At 44.1% G+C, this 20,749-nt stretch overlaps 2 protein-coding genes across 3 annotated transcripts in view; one reads left to right on the top strand and one right to left on the bottom strand.

Moving 5' to 3' along the window:
- Pde8b (phosphodiesterase 8B) overlaps positions 1 to 20,749 on the bottom strand; it is a 216,259-nt gene that overhangs the window by 92,286 nt on the left and 103,224 nt on the right. The window contains exon 2 of one of the 2 annotated variants that reach the window (XM_038322041.1): positions 3,181 to 3,237. In XM_038322041.1, the coding sequence (XP_038177969.1) occupies positions 3,181 to 3,237 (57 nt within the window). Of the gene's footprint in view, positions 1 to 3,180; positions 3,241 to 20,749 lie in introns of both variants that reach the window. The other variant, XM_038322042.1, reaches the window with a different exon arrangement.
- LOC119809177 (nucleolin-like) lies at positions 15,193 to 17,656 on the top strand. Its single transcript, XM_038322043.1, is given in 2 exon segments — positions 15,193 to 16,246; positions 16,249 to 17,656. Coding segments are annotated over 2 exon segments (2,145 nt in total). The 5' UTR covers positions 15,193 to 15,336; the 3' UTR covers positions 17,484 to 17,656.

Genomic DNA, 20,749 nt, shown 5'->3' with positions numbered 1-20,749 from the left:
GAAGAGGGCAACAGACCCCATTACAGATGGTTGTGAGCCACCATGTGGTTGCTGGGAATTGAACTCAGGACCTTTGGAAGAGCAGGCAATGCTCTTAATGGCTGAGCCATCTCTCCAGTCCCCATTTTTTTTTTTTTTTTTTTTTTTTTTTTTTTTTTTTTTTTTTTTTTTTTTTTTTTTTTTTTTTTTTGTTAAAAGTGCCAAGACAAGGCAGCAGCGAGAGTAATTTGAACTAGCACTGCTGGGCCAACTGGGCAGCCTATCAGAAAGAACAGAACCCACTTCCTATCTCATATCACAAAGCTAATTCAGAATGGACTGCCCAGCTCAAGGGAAAGGGGGAGGCCACAGAATACTGCAAAGAAGGCAGAACAAACCTCCAGGACTTCAGGTCAGGCCAGGGAGTCCCTGAAATCCCCCGGTATGACATCTGGAGACGCCAATGAGAATGAATTTCAGAAGCACGCTCACAATATACTTCTCAAGTCAGCCTTAGAGACACTCCAGGAAAGGGTGGCTATTAGAAAGGACCCATAAATATGGAGGGAAAATATGCAAAAATATGAGTTATGGTGTTCTGAGGGGAAGATGGGCGTAAAGAGCTAAATAAAGGCTTAAACAGTGTCTGCAGCGCTGCTCCTGGGGAGGGGGGTGGCTCTCTGAAACAAACAGGGCATAATGTTAATATTTGATAGAAGTAAGTATAATAGTTTATGCTTTGGCAAATTACATTCTTATCATGAGCCTGCGTTGCCAACCCAGCACAGGGTAAAATGGAGGCGAATGAGATTGATGTGAGCCAGAATTAGTCCCCCAGGAAGTACTGTGGAAACAGCTTTGAGACTGAACCCACACTATCAGCCCCCTTATTCATCACGGCTTTGATTCAAAACTGGAGTTCAAACTGCGTCCCCTTAAGACCGATTACTAGAATTTTCCATTTGCTTGTATTCTATGCAAATAGCTGTGGCTTGTGTTTTTTTTCCCTCCCTCTCTCTGCTCCTAAATTTGTTTTCATCAAAGTCTCCCAAGCTAAACCTCTTCCTTTTGTTGTTTTCTTTTCCCTAAATCTGCTATTCCTTTCAAACGACTATAAAACATTATTTTTCCTTTGCTCGAAACTCACGCAGCACATGTCTTAGTTCAGTTCGTTCTCATCTGTAGCCTGGGTGGCGTGCCTGCTGCGTCTTCCAGGGGCCGGGTCCAGGGGCTGGCAAGCTACAGCTGACGAGGAAGAGGCACACTTGCTCAGGTCCCATGGGCTACCGCATAGGGATGATGTAAACGGATGAAGAAGGGCAGGAAGGGAGAGGGCTGAGAGAGTAACAGCTACCAAACGGTCAGCGCTAGAGCTGGCCAGTCCTGCTTGTGAGTGGCCTTTCTGGCTTTGGCTCCCAGTTCTTCTGCCTCAGCGCCTACTGTCGCATAGGCTTCTTGCTTAAACCACAGGGGACGCAAAACTTTTATTTATTATTTTTAAGAATTACTAATATCAATTGGATAAGTAGCTATTTTCTATAGAGCTTGCTCCCTGGCTCCTGATGGAGAAGCCTAGACATGGTTTGTTTTTTTCTTTTCCTTATTTAGTTTTTATTACTTCTTATTAGTTTTAGAATTATATATAATCACACCCTTTCCCCCTTCCCTTTCCTCCCTCCAAACCCTTCTATATACCCCTCCTTGCCCTCTTTCAATTCATAGCATCTTGTTTCACTAATTATTGCTACGTAGAGCTGTTAGATCCAAAGTGGGCCCCCAGCCCCTCAAACGACAGCCACATTGACAATGCTGTAAATGACAGTCTGGGCTCAGCTCAGGCTGGGCTCTGGCTGGGTAAACAGAAGGATTGCTAGTGGATAAACCAAAGTCTATAATCAACATTGCTCAGAAACTTGGGAAGTGGGTTTCTGTTTGTCAGAAAGAGCCATACTCCCCTGATCTGACGCTACAGCCTAGGACTGGCTACCCTCTCTATTAACACACATCAAAGTCCCCATGCCAGCTCCCAGGCTCTTTCGGCTCCCAGTCCTCTACCTCCAACTACTCCAACTTCCAGTTCTTGCTTCCTGGCTTTCCTCCTACTGCAGACAGACCCCTTCACAACAGGCGAGGCTTTCCCCACCGTTTGCTATTCTCTCTGTCCCTGAGAAAGCCACCACAGTTTAAAATTCCCCCAATAAACCTGCCTTTCCACCCGTAGACTGATCCAATTTGAAGGCTTTGCTGTCCCCATGCTAACAGTTACTTTTATGTGTGTTTTCAGTGCTGACCATTGGTATTGGATAACCATTTCGTGTGCCATTTCGTGTGCTCTTCCTCAGGAAAGACTATTTCTCCCACTCTCAGCATCCCTTGGTTGCCTAGAGTTCTTTGTGTGGGGTTGAGGCCTCATGGGCTTTCTCTAGACCACTTTGGCGTGTCTATTACTGTCCTTGTCCTTGTTAGTGAGACTATAAGGGTGTAGATTCTGACACTCCTAGGAGAAACAATCTCACAGCAAAGTCCCTGTTCCTCAGGCTCTTACCAGCTCTCTACCATTTTATTAGTGAACTGCAAAAGAGAGTGGTCCAGTCATCTTTATTCATCAATAAAGATATGGATCGACCAAAACAATTAGCAACATGAATACTGTACCCACATCATTTTCCCTCCCAAACAACAGTCCCAGATGCCAGTCTTGAGCATCTCCCACTGGCAGACAGTACAAGGGCATGAGAGGCAGTTTCGCTGCACTGACAGTCCTCCGTGAGAAAGAAAATCTCATCTCCCCTGTGTCAGCGGGGACGCCAGATGGAGGGAGGAAAAAATATGCACAAACCCATAGTGCTGAGGTCAAGCCAGAGTCGCAGCCAGCTGTGGCTCTCAGCAAAGTCACACCCTTCAACACAGTACTTCCTCCCTTTCTGTGGGCAGCAGGATGTTGGGTTGTTCTCCCCCACAATCCACTGGGTAAAGTAGGGTGATATTTAAGTCCTCAAAAAACAATCTGATTCCTGGAGCATGATACAGATAAGACAAACACACACAAATATTACACACCACACACACACACACACACACACACACATATCGGGGGAGGGCAAAGATGGCTATCCGTGGTTAATCCAGAAGACTGCTAAACATTCTTCATATAGCCATGTATCCCGAAAGAAAAGCCCCTCCTGAGGGATAGACGTATACCTGGATGGGGTCCTGTGTCAGTCTCATGGGCCCGATGTGTACCTCCGCAGAAGACACCTGCTAAAGAAAGGACAGCACATGAGAGGTGTCAAGTCTTCAGAACAGGGACTGCTACATCATTCCTTACACAGTAGACTATATTATGCCACTTCATAAATGATGGAAGCGCTTAACTCACTGGCCTGGAGACAACTTAGGAAGCATCCCATACCATCCTTTATCACCCGTTTATGAGACTCTATACACTGCATGCACTGGGAATATCTATAAGGCCACACCTCCCGTGGTAAATGGCAGGACTTTGGGGGTAGTTTTACTCCAGGCCCAAGACTTGTATATAAGCATGAGCTGTTTTATTGGAGAACACAATTGGATGGTTATTTACTGAGCACCACTGTATACTGGCAGCGCCATTATTATAGCTGTACCATATAACCATACCTACTGATACCCGGAACTTCTGAGAGTGGAACATGCTAGAGCCTTCTTTCTCTTTAGGTTTTAGCATGAGGAATAAAGAGCTAATCCTTACTCATGGATGCTGCCTTCCTCTCAGTTGTCTTTCCTCAAGGGGACACAGGGATGCCACACCAGGACCACAGAAGGCTAACCGTTGCTCAGGCTCCATGAGCAAGACTGGAGCTCCCAGTTGTTCAGTAGCCCGCACTACCTAGCTGCCCTTGGCTGCCACAGAGAACAAATACATATTTGCCTTTACTTTTAATCACTCTACACAGATTTCTAAAAATGCCTTTTCTCCAGATGAATTTGGCTCGAGGTTTTGACCTCATCTCCATAGGTCCAATTTTGTTTTTCTCTAGGTGGCTTCAGTGACTTGCTACTTTGAAGGCTATTTCATTTGAAATACATCACGCTGGCCCCTGTCTGTCTGAAGAAGCATCATAATTAAGCATCAAAGGACCAAGGATGTGGCGATGACCCCAAGCCCGGCTTGATCCATTAAAAATTAACAAGAAAAGTATAACTTTCTGGACTGAGGGTGTGGTCAGTTGGTAGACTGACCTTGAGGCCTTGGAGTCCATTACTAGTCAAATGGGCACAGTAGTTTAGGGTTGTCCTCAGCTACCTCAGCTTAAAACCAGCCTGGGATACATGGGATCCTGCCTCAAACCCCAAAACTAAACAACAACAACAACAAAAACTACAGGTAGAATTGCAAATTATACTTTGGAAGATCCAAAATATTTCCCTTTTCCCCTTTCTTCCTTTTCCCCATACTTAACTCTGGGCACTCAAGCTGCAGCCTCCCTCCAATGCGTCCTTATTATTTTCTCTGTACGGTGGATTTTCCACTTCACTTCAGACCTTGTTGTTAGGAAATAAGGCCAGCATAAACCCAAGACCCAAGAGAATGACAAAGGGTAAACTCCCCATAAGCCTAAGAAGTTCACTTCACTGAACTAAAACATAGGTAGGAGAGAACCCCACAGGGTTGTCCTCTGACCTCCACATGTCTCCTCTGACCTCCACGTGTGTGCTATGACCGGCACCATGAGTACATACACATATACACATACACACCAAACAAAAATGTATGTAAGAAAAATAAAGTATCAAAGGAATAAAATAAAATGGGCTTGCTTTGGGATCTAAGAATCTGAGGGTAGGATGCCTACAGGAAGGACTCAAGCTGTCTCCAACCAAAAGAGAATTCGTCCCTATTTGATGCATTGCCTATATACTTTGGCAAGTCCCCATCAGGCACATGCGTGTAACCTTGCTAACCTACCACAGTGGTGGGAGGCAGCTAGTTTAAAATCCACCAGGAAGCTGGGCAGTGGTGATGCACAACTTTAATCCCAGGACTTGGGAGGCAGAGGCAGGAGGATCCCTAGAAGTTTGAGGCCAGCGTGGTCTACAGAGTACATTCTGGGACAGCCAAGGCTACAGAGTAAAACCCTGTCTTGAAAAAACAACAAACACCAAAAACAAAACAATCCACCAGGAGACAATATGATGACTGTGAACATACCCCACCTCTCTGTCCCAGGCATTGTGCTAAACTGTGGCCTTAACTGGCGACTGAGCAATGACCATTGAAGGACAGTACCATTTTAAAGGTGACAGATACTAGTTCCTGCCTCAAGACAGGAGAGATCACAGCTTTCTCATACAGCCACAATGGTTCCTAGCTACATCTACACTTTGGCCTCTGCCTGAGTCAACTTGGAAGGAGCCAGACTGAATCTCAGTAAGAGGAGTGCAGCGACCGAGCCTGTCCCAGGTTTCTAACTAAATGTGCCTTACTTATCTCCTTCCATCTCCTTGTCCATGTGTTCCCACCCAGGACTGCTACTCCTGCTTGGGTGCCTCAGTGTACCAACTCCTCTAGTCCTGATCCACACTTGGCCGATAGATAGCTCAGGCTTGTTACTAACTAACTCTTACACTTAAATTACCCATCCATAATTCTTGCCTATGTTTAGCCACGAGACTTGGTAACTTTTCTCAGTAAGGCATTCTCATCTTGCTTCTCTGCCTTTGCCAGCAAATCTCTGACTCTGCCCTTCCTCTTCCAGAATTCTAGTCTGGCTCTTGGTCTCAATCTCGTCCTGCCCAGCTATCGGCCAATAGGCATTTTTATTAGCAAATGAAAGTAATACATATTCGTAGTGTAGAAAAGGATTGTTCAACAGCAAAGACTCTACTTCAGAGGGTAGACTTTGAGCGTATATAGATGTATAGATGTTCAAGTTGGCCCTGCCTGCAGAAACAGAGCACCTCTGCCAGGAACAGAGGTGCCAAACCAGGGAAAAGGCCATAGGCCATAAAATCCTATTGCTCAGAAAGAGGGAAAGATGGAGACAGAGGGTGAGGAGATAAAATTCTAGGCCATGTTAACCACATGGCTTCCGCAAGCACCTACTGGACACAATGTACGCTTAGTCACACTGCACAACATTTGCCAAGTCATACATTTGTGTATGTATGTGTAAATGAGAATACACACACACACACACACACATACATTACTTATATATATACTTATGAGCAGGGCCTTCCACTCACCTTCAGATGACCTAGTTCTCTATGGTAAATAATAAAGAACCCTATTTTAAGTATTTGCTGATTCTACCAATGGCCATTCTCGACCTGACCATAGAGCTTGGTTATGCTGGCATAAAGAGAGGTCCCTTGGCTCGGCCCCTTGGAACACACCTGTGCATCCCAAGAGATTTGGTGAGTGGCGAACTGTTGCTGGAGCTCCTTCTGCTCCTTCAGCCAATAGCCGCAGAGATACCAGCCCATTGGGAGCTCCCACCCGCAGCTCCTCACTACAGCGAACTCCTTTAGTCATTATTGATCTGCAGATAACAGTGCTTATTTTTATTTGCTAGTTTAACTGCATATAGAATTCTGCCCGAGAGATATTCTCCCTTACACTTCGAAGTTGGGACAGAAGAGCTCATTCTGGTTTGGGGGAGACGGAAGAAGCATCCGTGAAGTCAGGCAAGCCCTGAAGAATAGGAAGATGAAAATGCAGGTCGAGGAGGAGTATAGTCATGGAACAGCCTACGCACAGGCAGGATGGCAGAGGCATGCCTTGGGGAGGGACACAGTGTTCAGAGTGGCTGTGTTCAGTGTATGAAGGGGAAAGCTGGGGGTGGGGGAGACTCCAGGGAGGAGCCTTTTCATTCTGGAGGCAACCATCACCAAAATGTAGGATTCTGAGTTACCACGATGGTGTTCAAATATGTGACTTGCCCACTTCCTGAACAGACAAGAGCACAGATTTAACAAAGAAGAGAGAGAGAGAGAGAGAGAGAGAGAGAGAGAGAGAGAGAGAGAGAGAGAGAGAGAGAGAGAGAGGAGGGAGGAAGGGAGGAAGGGAGGGAAGGAGAGAAGGAGGGAGGGAAAACTGGCACAAAGCAAAATATTCCTCTGAGTGGGAACTACTGGCAGAGGACAAAGCAAGAGGGAAAACCCATCTCAGTGGCCAGACAAAAGAAGGCAGGAAGGAGACACTGCTTGACTTCCCTTCACCAGGCATGGCCTCTAGCACGCTGTCTAAGGATGCAGCATGGGTGTGGGAGAGAAAGCATAGCTGCCTAGCTGTGCCGATTCACCTCTCATGGTGCTGCCTTCTCTGGTGCTGATTGCCACATCCTTCACTGGCTTCAATTCCTGGAAACATGGTGATTCTTACAGCTGTCCTCAAACCAGAAAGGAAGCTGAGATTCAGGAATGAAAGAGCCTCCCTACCTTCCAAACTCAGCAGCTTGTTCATCCTTTCGTTCTGTCCTTCTTTTGGTCCTGATGTTGAAGAGCAGATAGCATTTCATCATCTCAAGAAGCCCTCAGACCCCCATCAGTTCTCGTGCCCGCTTGGTTGTATTGCCTCTGTGTTTTGAGTGAACCCTATCCACCCTCCCGCCTCCAGGCAGAGAAGCATGTCATGAAAAGCATGTAGTTACACCATCTTAGCTTGGGAAGCCATATTCCAACTTGGGAACCCTATTGCACCTTGAATACCTTTTCTGATAACTGTGTTCATCTCCTCCACACACCCTCTACTTCCTTTTGTCCCTTCAGCCACAGCCTCCCTGTTGGCTCTGTCATCACACTAGCCTATACCACTCTGTTGCCTTTAAATATGGCTGTCTGCCTGCCAATACTTCATGCCACCTCTGAAACCCTGCACACTTGGGAGCCCAAGAGGTCAATGGGAGGCTCTTGATTCCACTCCCTTCTCACTTCTGTCTCTGGTCTAGATGTTCTGCATCTGCTCTCTATATAAGAAACCTCCAAGGGAGACTCTTTAAATGAGTCAATTCCTGGTTCCAGCTCTCAAAAAGAGAATCCTAGGACAGGGCCCCAACAACGGTACATTTTATCTCTGTGAGTGCAGGAGCGTTAAGGGGTTTGAGTGTCCTCTGTTGGGCAGGCATGTCAGTCATGGAGGTGCCTTCCATGGCTTCTCCCACAGACTCTATTACATGTCCCAACAGGTACAGTGTGGAAGCCCCAAAGCCCACCAACACCCAGCTGTTGAACCTGTACACAGGTTCTCTTCCAAAGCACCGGTTCTATATAATCAGGCAAGGGAAGATATTTGGAGAGTTATCCATACAAAACAATATCCCTAAATTATAACAAGGGTCAATACAGGTTCTTTAGAGTCCACTATTTCTTACACACATATAGGAGGGAGGTGAGTAAAAGCCAAAGATGATAGGCAATATTCTTCTTGTTTTAGGCCCTGATGCTTCAGGTGTTATATTAATTTCATAGTATGTTTTATCACATGGACATAAATACAGAAATAGATTCTCATCAAAAGATACAATCATTAAAAAGATTAACCAATTTGACTTTAAAATTATAACTTTCTATTTACCAAAAACAAAGATAAAAGGGGCATAATCCATGAGAGATGAAACCTAAAATATAGAAAATCAACAAATATTAGTAACTAGAAGATATATATATATAAGTTTCTAAAATATCAAAAAAGGCAACCAAGAAGAATATCAAACAAAGGATTTAAAAAAAATCCCACAAGAATGGAAATATAAGTATAAAGAGATGTTCATCTTGCTAGTAACCAGGCAAAGATTTTAAAATATAATGTGCTATAACTTTACACTCAAGCGTTTCAATATACAGAGTAGTTAAGATGGTAAACTAGCTCCTGGGGAGATGGCAGACCCCACAGCGAAGCTCACACATTGTTGGTAGATGTGCAAACTGGTTCTGACACTTTGATAAAGCAGTCCGGGGGTTTCTAGTGAAGACTAAGAATGCTCATTCCAGAGCTCAGCCTTCTATGCCAGAGTCTTCTAGGGAACATCAAAAGGCATTTACAAGATCGTTAGAATCACCATTAGCTATGAAAACATTTACAAACAGCCTGATTCACAATCCATTACCATCTATCAGTAGGTAATATGGAAAAAGGGGGTACCGCACAGCTATCAAAATAAATCGACCTTGACTACCAACTCCAAACGAGCAGAGCACGTAAGCAAACACTGAGTTAAAAGTATGACAACAACGTGGTAGCTTCGAAAGTGTGAGTACTTGAGAGTAAATGCCACTTAGATAAAATGTCTAAACATTTAAAACGATAGCAAAGGAAGCTTAAGGCTACATTGTGACGATCAAGCAAATGCTGACATGTTCTCAGTGGAGGCAGGTGGTTCTTCAGGGAGACAAGGGAGGGGACAGGTGTCTTCACACGGGGACATTTCAAATATATAAATTTAAAGATGCATTTTTAAATCAGTGAGTAGTAAGTTCTCAGTTGATAAATTGTATACTTTCTGGTTACATAGCCTAAATATTGCAAAGTAAAATATGCTACATCTTGTAGCGATAAGCGTCTTTCTGATTTGGGGACTAATATTAACTACTGGACACTATATATTCTACACATACTATTTTGTTTCCCAGTCAAGGCTTTTTTGATAAAATAAGATACTATTTTAAGAATACGGATAGTTTCTCTGAAATTTGGTAAAATGAGATAATAGGAATTTGATCTGCGATTCCAGGACCTTGCTAGAGATGTGGACTGTTCTGTGCCTCCACAAGGCAAGAGGGGGCTGATGATCTTCCATGTGCCCCATCTCATGGCATGATTTCAACAGTCCCATCATAGGCCCCTTTCCATGGCTAAAGCAACTCACACTGCAGGAAGGGTGGGCAACTCACCCGAAGGGGCATAGCTGAAATGGAAGCCTAAGCTTGTCTCGGTGAGAAGACTGTGTGCTCTTAGTGGTGGATTTACTTATACTTCCGTTTGTTCCAGAATGATCTCTAGATGGTATACATCCATCTTAAAAACTGCAAGGCAACACATCAATGAGATACAAAAGATTGGCTGAGAAATACTGAGCTTGGGAAATTTAGTCCAAGCAGCTCAGGACAGATGCTTGCCACTAAGAGCACGCCCATGAGGTCAAGGGCACAGGGAGAGGTGATGGAGCCACCATACCATGTCTCTCTGTTCCCTACTGCCTCTGTGGTAAAAGAGGCTGTGTTTCTTAAGAAATGGAATCACTGTTGCTAGTGAGTCTTGGTAAGTGTTGGGAGAAGAGGATGCTATGGGCCCCCACTCCCACCTGGCCTGGACGATCTCATCAGCACTGGGGCCACAGAATGAAACACACTGAGGTCACCTCGGCTGAACATCAGAAGCTTGGCCAGCATGATCTGATGGAAAAGCCATTTCCCGCATGAATATCCATGCTGTCTACTGCGTGAGAAAAGAAGTCAGCTTGATATCGATAATGCGTTAGAATGGAAACTAAAAGTCTAGATTATAATCCAGGAAATGACAAGTGCCTAAGGAGGCCAGCACAGGAACTTTAGAGAGTTAACTTCTGAGAAGGAAAGGTAGAGCCAACCTCACTGTGAGGAGTCAGAAAACTGCCCACCATACACACGTCTCCAGCATCAAGGCACCAAGCTCACATCCATGCAACATTTCTCACACTGAGTCCCTAGGCTGAGTGTGAAGCCAGGCTCATCCTAAGATGCCAACGAGCACATTCGGGGTCTGACCCGAGAGCAGAGGATCACGGAGACAATGGCTAAAACGTGACATCTCTCAAGTAACTGTCTTGTTTTTATTAAGAACACTATTGCTAATAGACACAGCTGGACGACTTCAAGCTTATAACATTACACTGTCAATCAGGATGAGCAGAGAATGCCCCATTTCTGATGCCTTGGGATCCAATTCATCAGACTGTGGAAAAACCCAAGCATTCGTTTCCGGTCTTCATCTGTCTGTCATCCATCATCAACACTTTCCTTTCTCCCTAAATGAGGTGGGGAGAGGCCGGAGGGATGAAATTCAAATCAGTCCATCTTGCTCCACGGTCAGCAGCTCTTCTGAACTGAGCTGATGTGCAAGGAGAGAAACCATCTGCTAAAAATGAACTTTGCGATCTCCTGTGGATTTCAATTACCCATGCTGCCTCTGTCCTCACTGTTACCATTGATAAGTTAGAGCTGCCTTGTAGAACCAAGAAAGAAATGTCTTCCATGCTTGGCTGCTTGATAACCTCACAAGCAGGGCTCGATGACCTTGAAGCAGCACTGGACTTTGGGGTCACATCTGGTTCCCCACTGAGAATCCAACCATGCTTCCCCTCTGCGCTCATGCAAGGGTGAACTGTAACCATCAGTCAGTCTGTCTGGACACCAGGGGTGATAACTTGTGTGGAGTGCTGGTTCCCATGGAAAGATTATTGAAATGAATCCCATTTTAAAATAACCCCTGTGAAATCATCTACAAAATGCAAATGCCCACTTTTTTGAAAAGTATTTTTTCTTACTTAGCCAAAATCATCATATTTCCAAGAATTTACAGGCACATCCTAAAAACATACAAGCTAAGTGAATAGCTAAATCCTCAAAAATTGTGGAAACCTAGCAAAAATGACCACAGCCCCCCAGTTCTGCAGGACTTCTCCTGGGAAGGCCCTCAGGGTGGAAATCCCAGTTCATAGCTCCCCCTTCAGCTAACACAGATGGAAGACAATTCCCATCAGGCCTTGATCATGTGACACCAAGGAGACAATTCTCATTATCTTACTGCTTCCTTGCAGTACTTTAAAGAAAAGGGAGGAAGGTGTGGGAATGCCATCAATGAAGCAGACTGTTTCCAGACACTGCTGGTGCTGAGGAAGGGCTCTGGTGACCGTACACATCCCAGAATCTCGAAGAGTTTATTGATGAAGAAAAACTTCAAAAAGCTCCCAAAGTACAGCAGAAAGGTAAGTGAGTCCCAAAAGACCATTTTATGTTTGACCAAAGTACATTACTCTTTTAGAATGGTTCCAGTTCGCAGTCAATTGTGCTGGGATCCATTCAGATCTCTTGGCAGGAAAACAGGCTGGCTGTGTGCCTTTGTCTGGGCCAGCAGGGAGGACTAGGCTCCCTTTTGGTTCTGCTCTGAGGCTCTGCCCACCTGCTCATTCCCATTTGCCTGGGGTTCCACCTGTCTATACACACAGCATTAAAATGCCTTCTTCAGAGAGGGACCAGGCTCTGTGCCAGCGCTACTCTCTGATCATGCTCCAGCATCCAGGAAGTTGGCCTCACAGCTCTTGGATTTGACACTGAGAACACCCCAGGCCTACTCCGCCACCTGTGTGTGAACGGCTGACTTAAATCAGACTGTCTTACAAGCTGCTTGCTCATAAGTGTTATCTTCTGATCCCCTGGTAATGCCACAGGCAGGTTTCTGGTAGCCACTGGGGTGGGAAACTTGGGCTTTTCTAGACAAGTAAAAGTGTAGTATTGTTGGGCTGGCAGTTAGCTGGTTGTTGTAGTGCCCACTTGAGTATGAGAAACATTGATAGAGGCAGAGATCCAGACTGCTTGCAAGGGAAATTAGTACGGGGGTTAGGGATAGAAAAATGTGGATGGATTGGAGCAGACAGAGTCTGAGACATGTGTGGTAAGGGAGGAGAGAAAGTGAAGGTCACGAATGCCACACAGGGTGATAGAGAAGAGAGGGGGCAAGGCAGGCTTATGGGGGATATGAGTTAAGTGCTGGACATGGCAGGTTTGAGAGCCTCTGGGCCACCCACAAGACAATGAATGCATGTTCAGAGACTGCAATACCGTCATACAAGAAGCACAGCTACAACCATGTCTTCACCAGGGTCAGAGGGCTGAGGAGCATCAGGGCAGTAAGCAGATATAAGAACAAAGCGCTGGAAGAAAAGGAAAATAGGCTCGTTTTTGAAACAACAGGGCAAAGGTACCAGAGTTTTGTCCCATATCTAGGAATTCTATCTACATAATTCCCCATAAACAATGAGTCAATGATGATCATTTCCAGAAATGGCCAAGATGCCGTTTTCATAAAATTCAACACTGATGGAAAATTCCTGTATCATCATCCATTTTCCCCTTCATCTTCTCAAGGGACATTGATTTCTCTTGGGCTCTTTGTGGTTCTAAGGATGTGGACTTGAAAACATAGATAACATTTAATTTCCCTGGGTGTGGCCTGAATCAGTTAGGACTAGTCAGAAGACATGGGAATATATACTTACTGCTTCTCAAAGTTATGGAGCCAGGTTGCTGTTCATGACTTAAAACCAAGTAAGGATGAAAACCAGGTGGAGACCTGGAAAGAGCCCCCACACCCTCTGAGATGCCATCAAGTCACAAGATCAAGCCTCGCTAGGAATTATATCCCCCAACTCAGCAAGCCAATGTTGCATTTCCATTTTATTTTCTTTCCATTAGCTGAAACAGAATCCCAACAAAACTTAGCAACAGAAAGAGCTGTGATGGTATGCATCCCCCGAGGAAAACAGGCCACACATCTCCTGAGCAGAGAATGGACCACACAAACTCTTGCTGCATCGGCATGTGGCTGCCCTAAAGCAGGAATGGGAAACAACCACAACTGAAATGACTGGAGTCTGTGGTGACACCTAAGTGCCACCTAAGCAGGTGAGTCCAAGAGAGCCAGGGATCTGAACACAGGAGGCAACATCTCACATTCCCACGAGCTCCCCCAGGCCAGCTCTGCAGTCAAGTGGCCATGGAAAGAAAGAATCAGTGGCAGCTCATCCACGTGGCTGGTCCATGGTTTTATACTTGAATGTCAGTTTGGCTAGAGACAGAATAATGGCATCACTCTTTCCCACAGCATCATGAACTCTATAGTTTCTCTATGGACTGTGGCTTAAAGCCGTGCTGTCATGGCCTGATGTCAATCTAGTTTTCTTTCCCTTAAAAATTACTTGGTCTTCTTGCTGGGTCCCCAAATGGTTTGTTTTCTTTATGGCACAATTGTTTTACTTGACTATATATTTATATTGCTTACCCTAGGTTTTTGTTGGTAAACAATGTGGTTTGTTTGTTTTCAGAATCTACTTAATACATGCACATGTGCTGTACATATGGGATCTACTGAAAAAATACATATGGAACTATATCTCTTTATATGGAAATACGTTATACAGTGGAGCTCCTTCTATATTCCTATCTACCCTCTCAAACCCTTTTCAAATGATCCTCTTCTTCTTTTCCACCTTCTATTCAACATGCAATGCTTTCTTTTTAAAACAGAGTATCTTTAATTTATTCTTGGACAATTTCACACATGTAAACAATGAATTCTGATCATATCCACCTTCATTTACCCCCTCCTACCCTCTAGACACCCCAACACATCCCTCCTCACTTCATGTCCTCTCCTTTTTTTTGACACCCACTGATTCCAATTGGTGTTACCTATTGGGATGACTGATTTTATTGGCTTGATCTTGTTCTAGTCAGTGAGTTCATGACCATACATGGGGTGTATATTGATCCTTATATTTCTTCCAGTTAGATCCTCATTTCTTTTAAATTTTTAAAAAAGTTTTTAAATTTTCACCTCTCTTAGTCATTCACATCTATTACCTAACCTGTGCCTTTCTCGTTTGAATTCACTTTTTTATTTATTACTTTTAATCATTTCCCTAATTCCTTCTACAGCATTTTGAAATGTTATATCACAGTTTCTTGTCAGTGTTATTGGCGTATCTTTCTCATGTCTGCACTGTCCACCAGTTAGCTCCTGTAAAAGCCCCGATTCTCCCGGGGTGGGTGGCTGTTGCTATGTTTGGATGAGTGCTGAAGGCAGTGGTCAGGGTCCTCGGCTCTCAGGTCATCTGATGTCATCTGTAGCCATGGTTGAATGAGCGTTGAAGACAATGGTCAGGGGCCGCAGCTCTCGGGCCATCTGATGTCACCTGTCTCCAGCCACTTTTCCTACCCAAGTCCCTTACTTATGCCAGGAGTTTGGCCACAGTGGCTCATGTTTCTGAGTTTGTAGACATACTTTGATAGTTTTATAAAAGATGCTACTAATAAATTGTCTGCTTTACCTGTATTATTGTTCCATTTCTATGAAGATATATATATATATTAATTATGAAAGTATAACCCATGAAATAAAAAAACTGTTGTTTTATTAAAATTAAAACTTTCTGACTTCAAAGTCACCATAAGAATGAAAATGCAGCTTTTGCCTCAGACGCTAGCTGTAGCTGGCAGTCAGTCGTACGTGCTCCCGTGTCTTCAGTGCCCGCCGCTGCCGTCGAGTTCGCGTCGATTCTCCCGGGCTCTTCTGAGGTGCCCACTTCGCCGCACGCGCCGCCGCCGTCATCCGCCACCATGGTGAAGCTCGCAAAGGCCGGCAAAACCCACGGTGAGTCCAAGAAAATGGCTCCTCCCCCAAAGGAAGTGGAAGAAGATAGTGAGGATGAAGAAATGTCAGAAGATGAAGAAGATGACAGCAGTGGAGAAGAGGAGGTTGTCATCCCTCAGAAAAAAGGCAAGAAAGATACAACTCCAGCAAAGAAGGTAGTTGTTTCACAAACAAAAAAGGTTGCAGTTCCCACACCAGCTAAGAAAGCTGCTGTTACCCCAGGTAAAAAGGCAGCAGCCACACCAGCCAAGAAGGCAGTTACACCAGTCAAAGCAGTTGCGACACCTGGTAAGAAGGGAACCGCACAAGGAAAAGCATTGGTAGCAGCCTCTGGTAAAAAGGGAGCTGTCACACCAGCCAAGGGCGCTAAGAATGGTAAGAATGCCAAGAAGGAAGAAAGTGATGAAGATGAAGATGACGACGATGATGAAGACGACAGTGATGAGGATGAAGATGATGAGGAAGAGGATGAATTTGAGCCACCAGTAGTGAAAGGAGTGAAGCCAACAAAGGTAGCTGCTGCTGCTCCTGCCTCAGAGGATGAAGATGAGGAAGATGATGAAGATGATGATAATGATGATGATGAAGATGACTCTGAGGAAGAAGCTATGGAGATCACACCTGCTAAAGGAAAGAAAGCTCCTGCAAAAGTTGTTCCTGTGAAAACCAAGGCTGTGGCTGAAGAAGAGGATGATGAGGATGATGAAGATGATGAGGATGATGACGATGATGAAGAGGAGGATGAAGATGAAGAAGATGAGGATGAAGATGAAGAAGAGGAGGAAGAGCCTGTTAAAGTAGCACCTGGAAAAAGGAAGAAGGAAATGACCAAGCAGAAGGAAGTCCCCGAAGCCAAGAAACAGAAAGTGGTGGAAGGCTCGAATCAACAACACCTTACAATCTCTTCATTGGAAACCTTAATCCAAACAAGTCTGTTGCAGAATTAAAAAATGCCATCAGTGAACTTTTTGCTAAAAATGATCTTGCTGTTGTGGATGTCAGAACTGGTACAAATAGGAAATTTGGCTATGTGGACTTTGAGTCTGCTGAAGACCAAGAAAAGGCCTTGGAACTCACTGGTTTAAAAGTGTTTGGCAATGAAATTAAACTAGAAAAACCAAAAGGAAGAGATAGTAAGAAAGTTCGAGCTGCAAGAACACTTATAGCAAAAAATCTTTCATTCAACATCACTGAGGATGATTTAAAAGAAGCATTTGAAGATGCTGTGGAGATCAGAATGGTTACCCAGGATGGGAGGTGTAAAGGGATTGCTTACATTGAATTTAAGTCTGAGGCTGATGCAGAGAAAAACCTTGAAGAGAAGCAGGGGACAGAAATTGATGGGCGGTCTGTTTCACTCTCCTACACTGGGGAGAAAGGACAACAAAGGCAAGAAAGACCTGGAAAGAATAGCACTTGGAGTGGTGAATCAAAAACTTTGGTTTTAAGTAACCTTTCATACAGTGCAACAGAAGAAACTCTTCAGGAGGTATTTGAGAAAGCAACTTTTATCAAAGTGCCCCAGAACCAACAAGGCAAATCTAAAGGGTATGCATTTATAGAATTTGCTTCATTTGAAGATGCTAAAGAAGCTTTAAGCTCTTGTAATAAAATGGAAATCGAGGGCAGAACAATCAGGCTGGAGTTACAAGGACCCAGGGGATCAGCTAATGCAAGAAGTCAGCCATCCAAAACTCTGTTTGTCAAAGGTCTTTCTGAAGATACCACTGAGGAGACCTTAAAAGAATCATTTGAGGGCTCTGTTCGTGCGAGAATCGTCACAGATCGGGAAACAGGTTCCTCTAAAGGGTTTGGTTTTGTAGACTTCAATAGTGAGGAAGATGCCAAAGCTGCCAAGGAAGCTATGGAAGATGGAGAAATTGATGGAAACAAAGTTACTTTGGACTGGGCCAAACCTAAGGGTGAAGGTGGCTTTGGTGGCAGAGGAGGAGGCAGAGGAGGTTTCGGAGGCCGAGGCGGTGGCAGAGGAGGAAGAGGCGGATTTGGCGGCAGAGGCCGAGGAGGCTTTGGAGGTCGAGGAGGCTTCCGAGGTGGCAGAGGAGGAGGAGGAGGAGACTTCAAGCCACAAGGAAAGAAGACGAAGTTTGAATAATTCCTTCCATCCCAGTCTTTCCCAATTCATTTTAAAGAAAGGACTCTGGGGTTTTACACTGTTACCTGTTAAAAATGACAGAGCCTTTTAAGGACATTTCCAGAGGTTTTTTTCCTACAGTCTTTTTTTTTTTCTTTTTTTGCGTTGGGGGTTGTAAAAGAATGTTTATCATGTTTTTGGTTTTGGTTTTTTTTTTTTTTTTTTTTGCTTCAGTGACTTTAGGACAAATTAAAAGTCCTAAACTCTGGTGCCAGATTTGTACTTCCTAAAGGTTCCTTTTGGAATGATGTTTAAGAGCTCAGCAAGACCAACTCTGCTATTCAGACAGATTCTGACTAGTGGGAATTTGAGGTGTGTTCTGCTGCTTTCAAGAATCCCAACTACAAAAAGTGGAAATTAGTTTGAAGGGAGGAGGCACAGCAGTTTCTGAACTGGAAGGTTTGTTGAAGATGCATTTGCACCTCAGATGGTGGGTGTACTGGACAATTGGTTGGTGAGAAACACATGAATCATTGCTGAAATGGCAGTAAAGTAAAGCCATACAAGAAAAAAAAAAAAGAATGAAAATGCAGTAATGTTTCCAATAATAACATTGGGATAACTGGGTAAATATGCAAACAAAAATTTTAAATCAGTTCCATTATACACCCTAATTAGTTCTAGATAGATTAAAATTTAATGGAAAATGCAATGATATTTTAAAAAAACAATATAGACAAATGCATCATTTAAGGACCCAAGCTTATGCTAAAAGTAATATTGAAATCAGAGATGGCTCAGTAGTTAAGAACATTTGCTGCTCAGTAATAAGAACCTGAGTTCAGATCCAAGTGCCCAAAAGTTGCTGGAGTGATGGCTCAGCAATTAAGAGCACTTAGTCTTGCAAGGACACAGGTTTGGGTCCCAGGACCCACATGGAGGCTTACAACTACCTGTGGCTCCAGTTCCAGAGGAATCTGATGCCATCTTCTGGCCCCCACAAGTTCCTACACACATAGTGCAAATACACTCACGCAGGTGCACACACATGTAAATAAACAAATAATCTATCTTTAAAACAATCTAGAAATGGCAGCTCAATTTTGTAATCTCAGTCACTGGGAGATGGGGAAGATTGCAAGTTTCAGGCCAGTTTGAGACCCTGATTCCAAAACCAAACAAAATAAGAGCAAAGTAGAAAAATTAAAAAAAATAAGGCCCAGAAAGAAAATATCATTAAAATTTAGTAGTAAAAATATATTTAAACGCATAATAAATATAAAATATAAAATACACTAAGAACAAAACACAAGTAATGCATGATATAAAAAGAACTGGTGCTCTTATTCTAATCTTTAAATTTCTAATGAGACAAAAATGAAAAAGGCAAGCATCCTAATTAAAGATAGGTCAAGAAAAGGACAAGTGATTCACAAACGCGGCAAGCAAACAAGCTGTAGAAATTATGCAACAATACTCAGCTTCTCTAGCAATCCAGCATGAAAATCAAATCAGCTAAATCTACCTTGTGCCCATCAAGTTCCAAAGACCACAGGTCCTGAGAAGGGCTTGGGACCAGTGTTTCATTCCCTGCTAGAGGGAGAAGAACCTTGTCCCATGAACTCTAGATAGACTCCACATACCTTCTGCGGCCTTTGTAACCCAAACAGCTAAGAGCCTAAAATGTATGTGATGGTCTTTCAACTGGGGGCTCTCCCCCCAATTCTTCTTTTCATATATCTGCCATGATACCTATCACACCAAAATTTGGTCACTATAACCACACATTGGTGAAGACAGGAGAGCCCTAAAAGACAGATGCCATATTCATCCAACCCCACAGAGAACCAATACATGATCAACTGTGATGGGGATTTTCCACCACCAGATGCCAGGGTTCATCTGCTACAATCAACAGGCACAGATATTGGGTAAGTGGGTATTTAATTCAATACATCATTAATGCACAGAGGCTCCTTGGTAAGTGGATGATTGCTTTGCTCCTTGGTTAAAATGTAGCTTCCTGGAGAACTAAAGCTACCATGTTGCTATGACATGAGCAGTCTGTAATTCCTTTCTGCCCTACCTGCCCCATAGAGAGGACAGATGTTGAATCTGTGTAACTTACAAGAGTCTCAGCACAGCAGGCAGTGAGTTGATAACCGATAAGCATTATGGTGATGGCCTCCCACTCATCCTGTTGGGAAACCCTTCCTGAGCTCCACAGTGAACCGAAAACGAAACAGAGCCCGGCATTTGTTATTGCAATTGGCTGGGCCACCACAGCATAAGCTCTTTCTCTAATTTATAACCCAGCACATTTGAGTCACTCGCTAAGCCAGAAAGGCCAGGTTCTAAATTAGCTAACTTCACCTTAGCCCAATAGCACAGGAAATATGAGTCATTCTAGACCCTCTCTTTTACTATTGCAAAATGCTTTTCCAGACCTGGCCTTGTGATGAAGAATGGCTTCCAAGAATCTGAGAATTAAAGGTTCCTAGGGCACCATTTCATCCATCCTTTCCTGTTACAAATTGTTGAATAAGACCTACGTAGGTATGGACCATGTGGGAGGTCACCCTCTAGCAGGGGAAAATTGAAGCCTCTGGGCAGACAGGTTCATTTCCCCTCCCCTGTTCTCCCCTACAGGGAGTTGCCAAATGCATTCCCTCCAAAAGCAGAAGCAAGGAACAGTGCATGGCCAGCCCTTGCGTGGAATGAGGCCTTTGGTGCCCATGTCCTCTGCAAGGATGCTGACGATTCTGAATGCAACAGCTGAGAAGCTGAACAGAGTTCCCGCCTACCTCACAGATGTGAAAGCACAAAACTGAAGTCTGTGGCTCCTCAGCGAGGGGGGACACGGGGACACGTGAAGTGTTCAATTGGGACCCCAGTGGAAGGCAACATGCAAACAGAACTGATTACGCAACAGAACAGACCTTATACGAGACGAGACAAGCTCCTCTTTCGGTTCAAACTCACTGACTGAATTAACATCCCTGTCCTTCACCAGGCCGCCAACTAGAAGCAAATGTGACATCTGTCTGAAGAAGCATGCCTCCCTCTTGTTTATCAGGTTTTTCCTAAAAGGGTTCAATCTTCTGCTGAGCATTTAATATCTCGCACTCAGTACCTCCAGTTACAGTTGGAAAGGGCTTGACCAAAAGACCATGAGAAAAAAACTAAATAGATGCATAGTGGACTTTGACTCGGGGATTACCATATAAGAAGTTTGAAGAAATTATTGTTAATATGTTCAGAGAATTCTTTTAACTTGGAAACTTAAA

Source organism: Arvicola amphibius, chromosome 3 (genome assembly GCF_903992535.2).
Source record: "Arvicola amphibius chromosome 3, mArvAmp1.2, whole genome shotgun sequence".
In the NCBI taxonomy this organism is placed as follows: Eukaryota; Metazoa; Chordata; class Mammalia; order Rodentia; family Cricetidae; genus Arvicola; species Arvicola amphibius.
The sequence above is the reverse complement of the archived record's forward strand: the minus strand, read 5'-3'. Positions and strand labels throughout refer to the sequence as shown.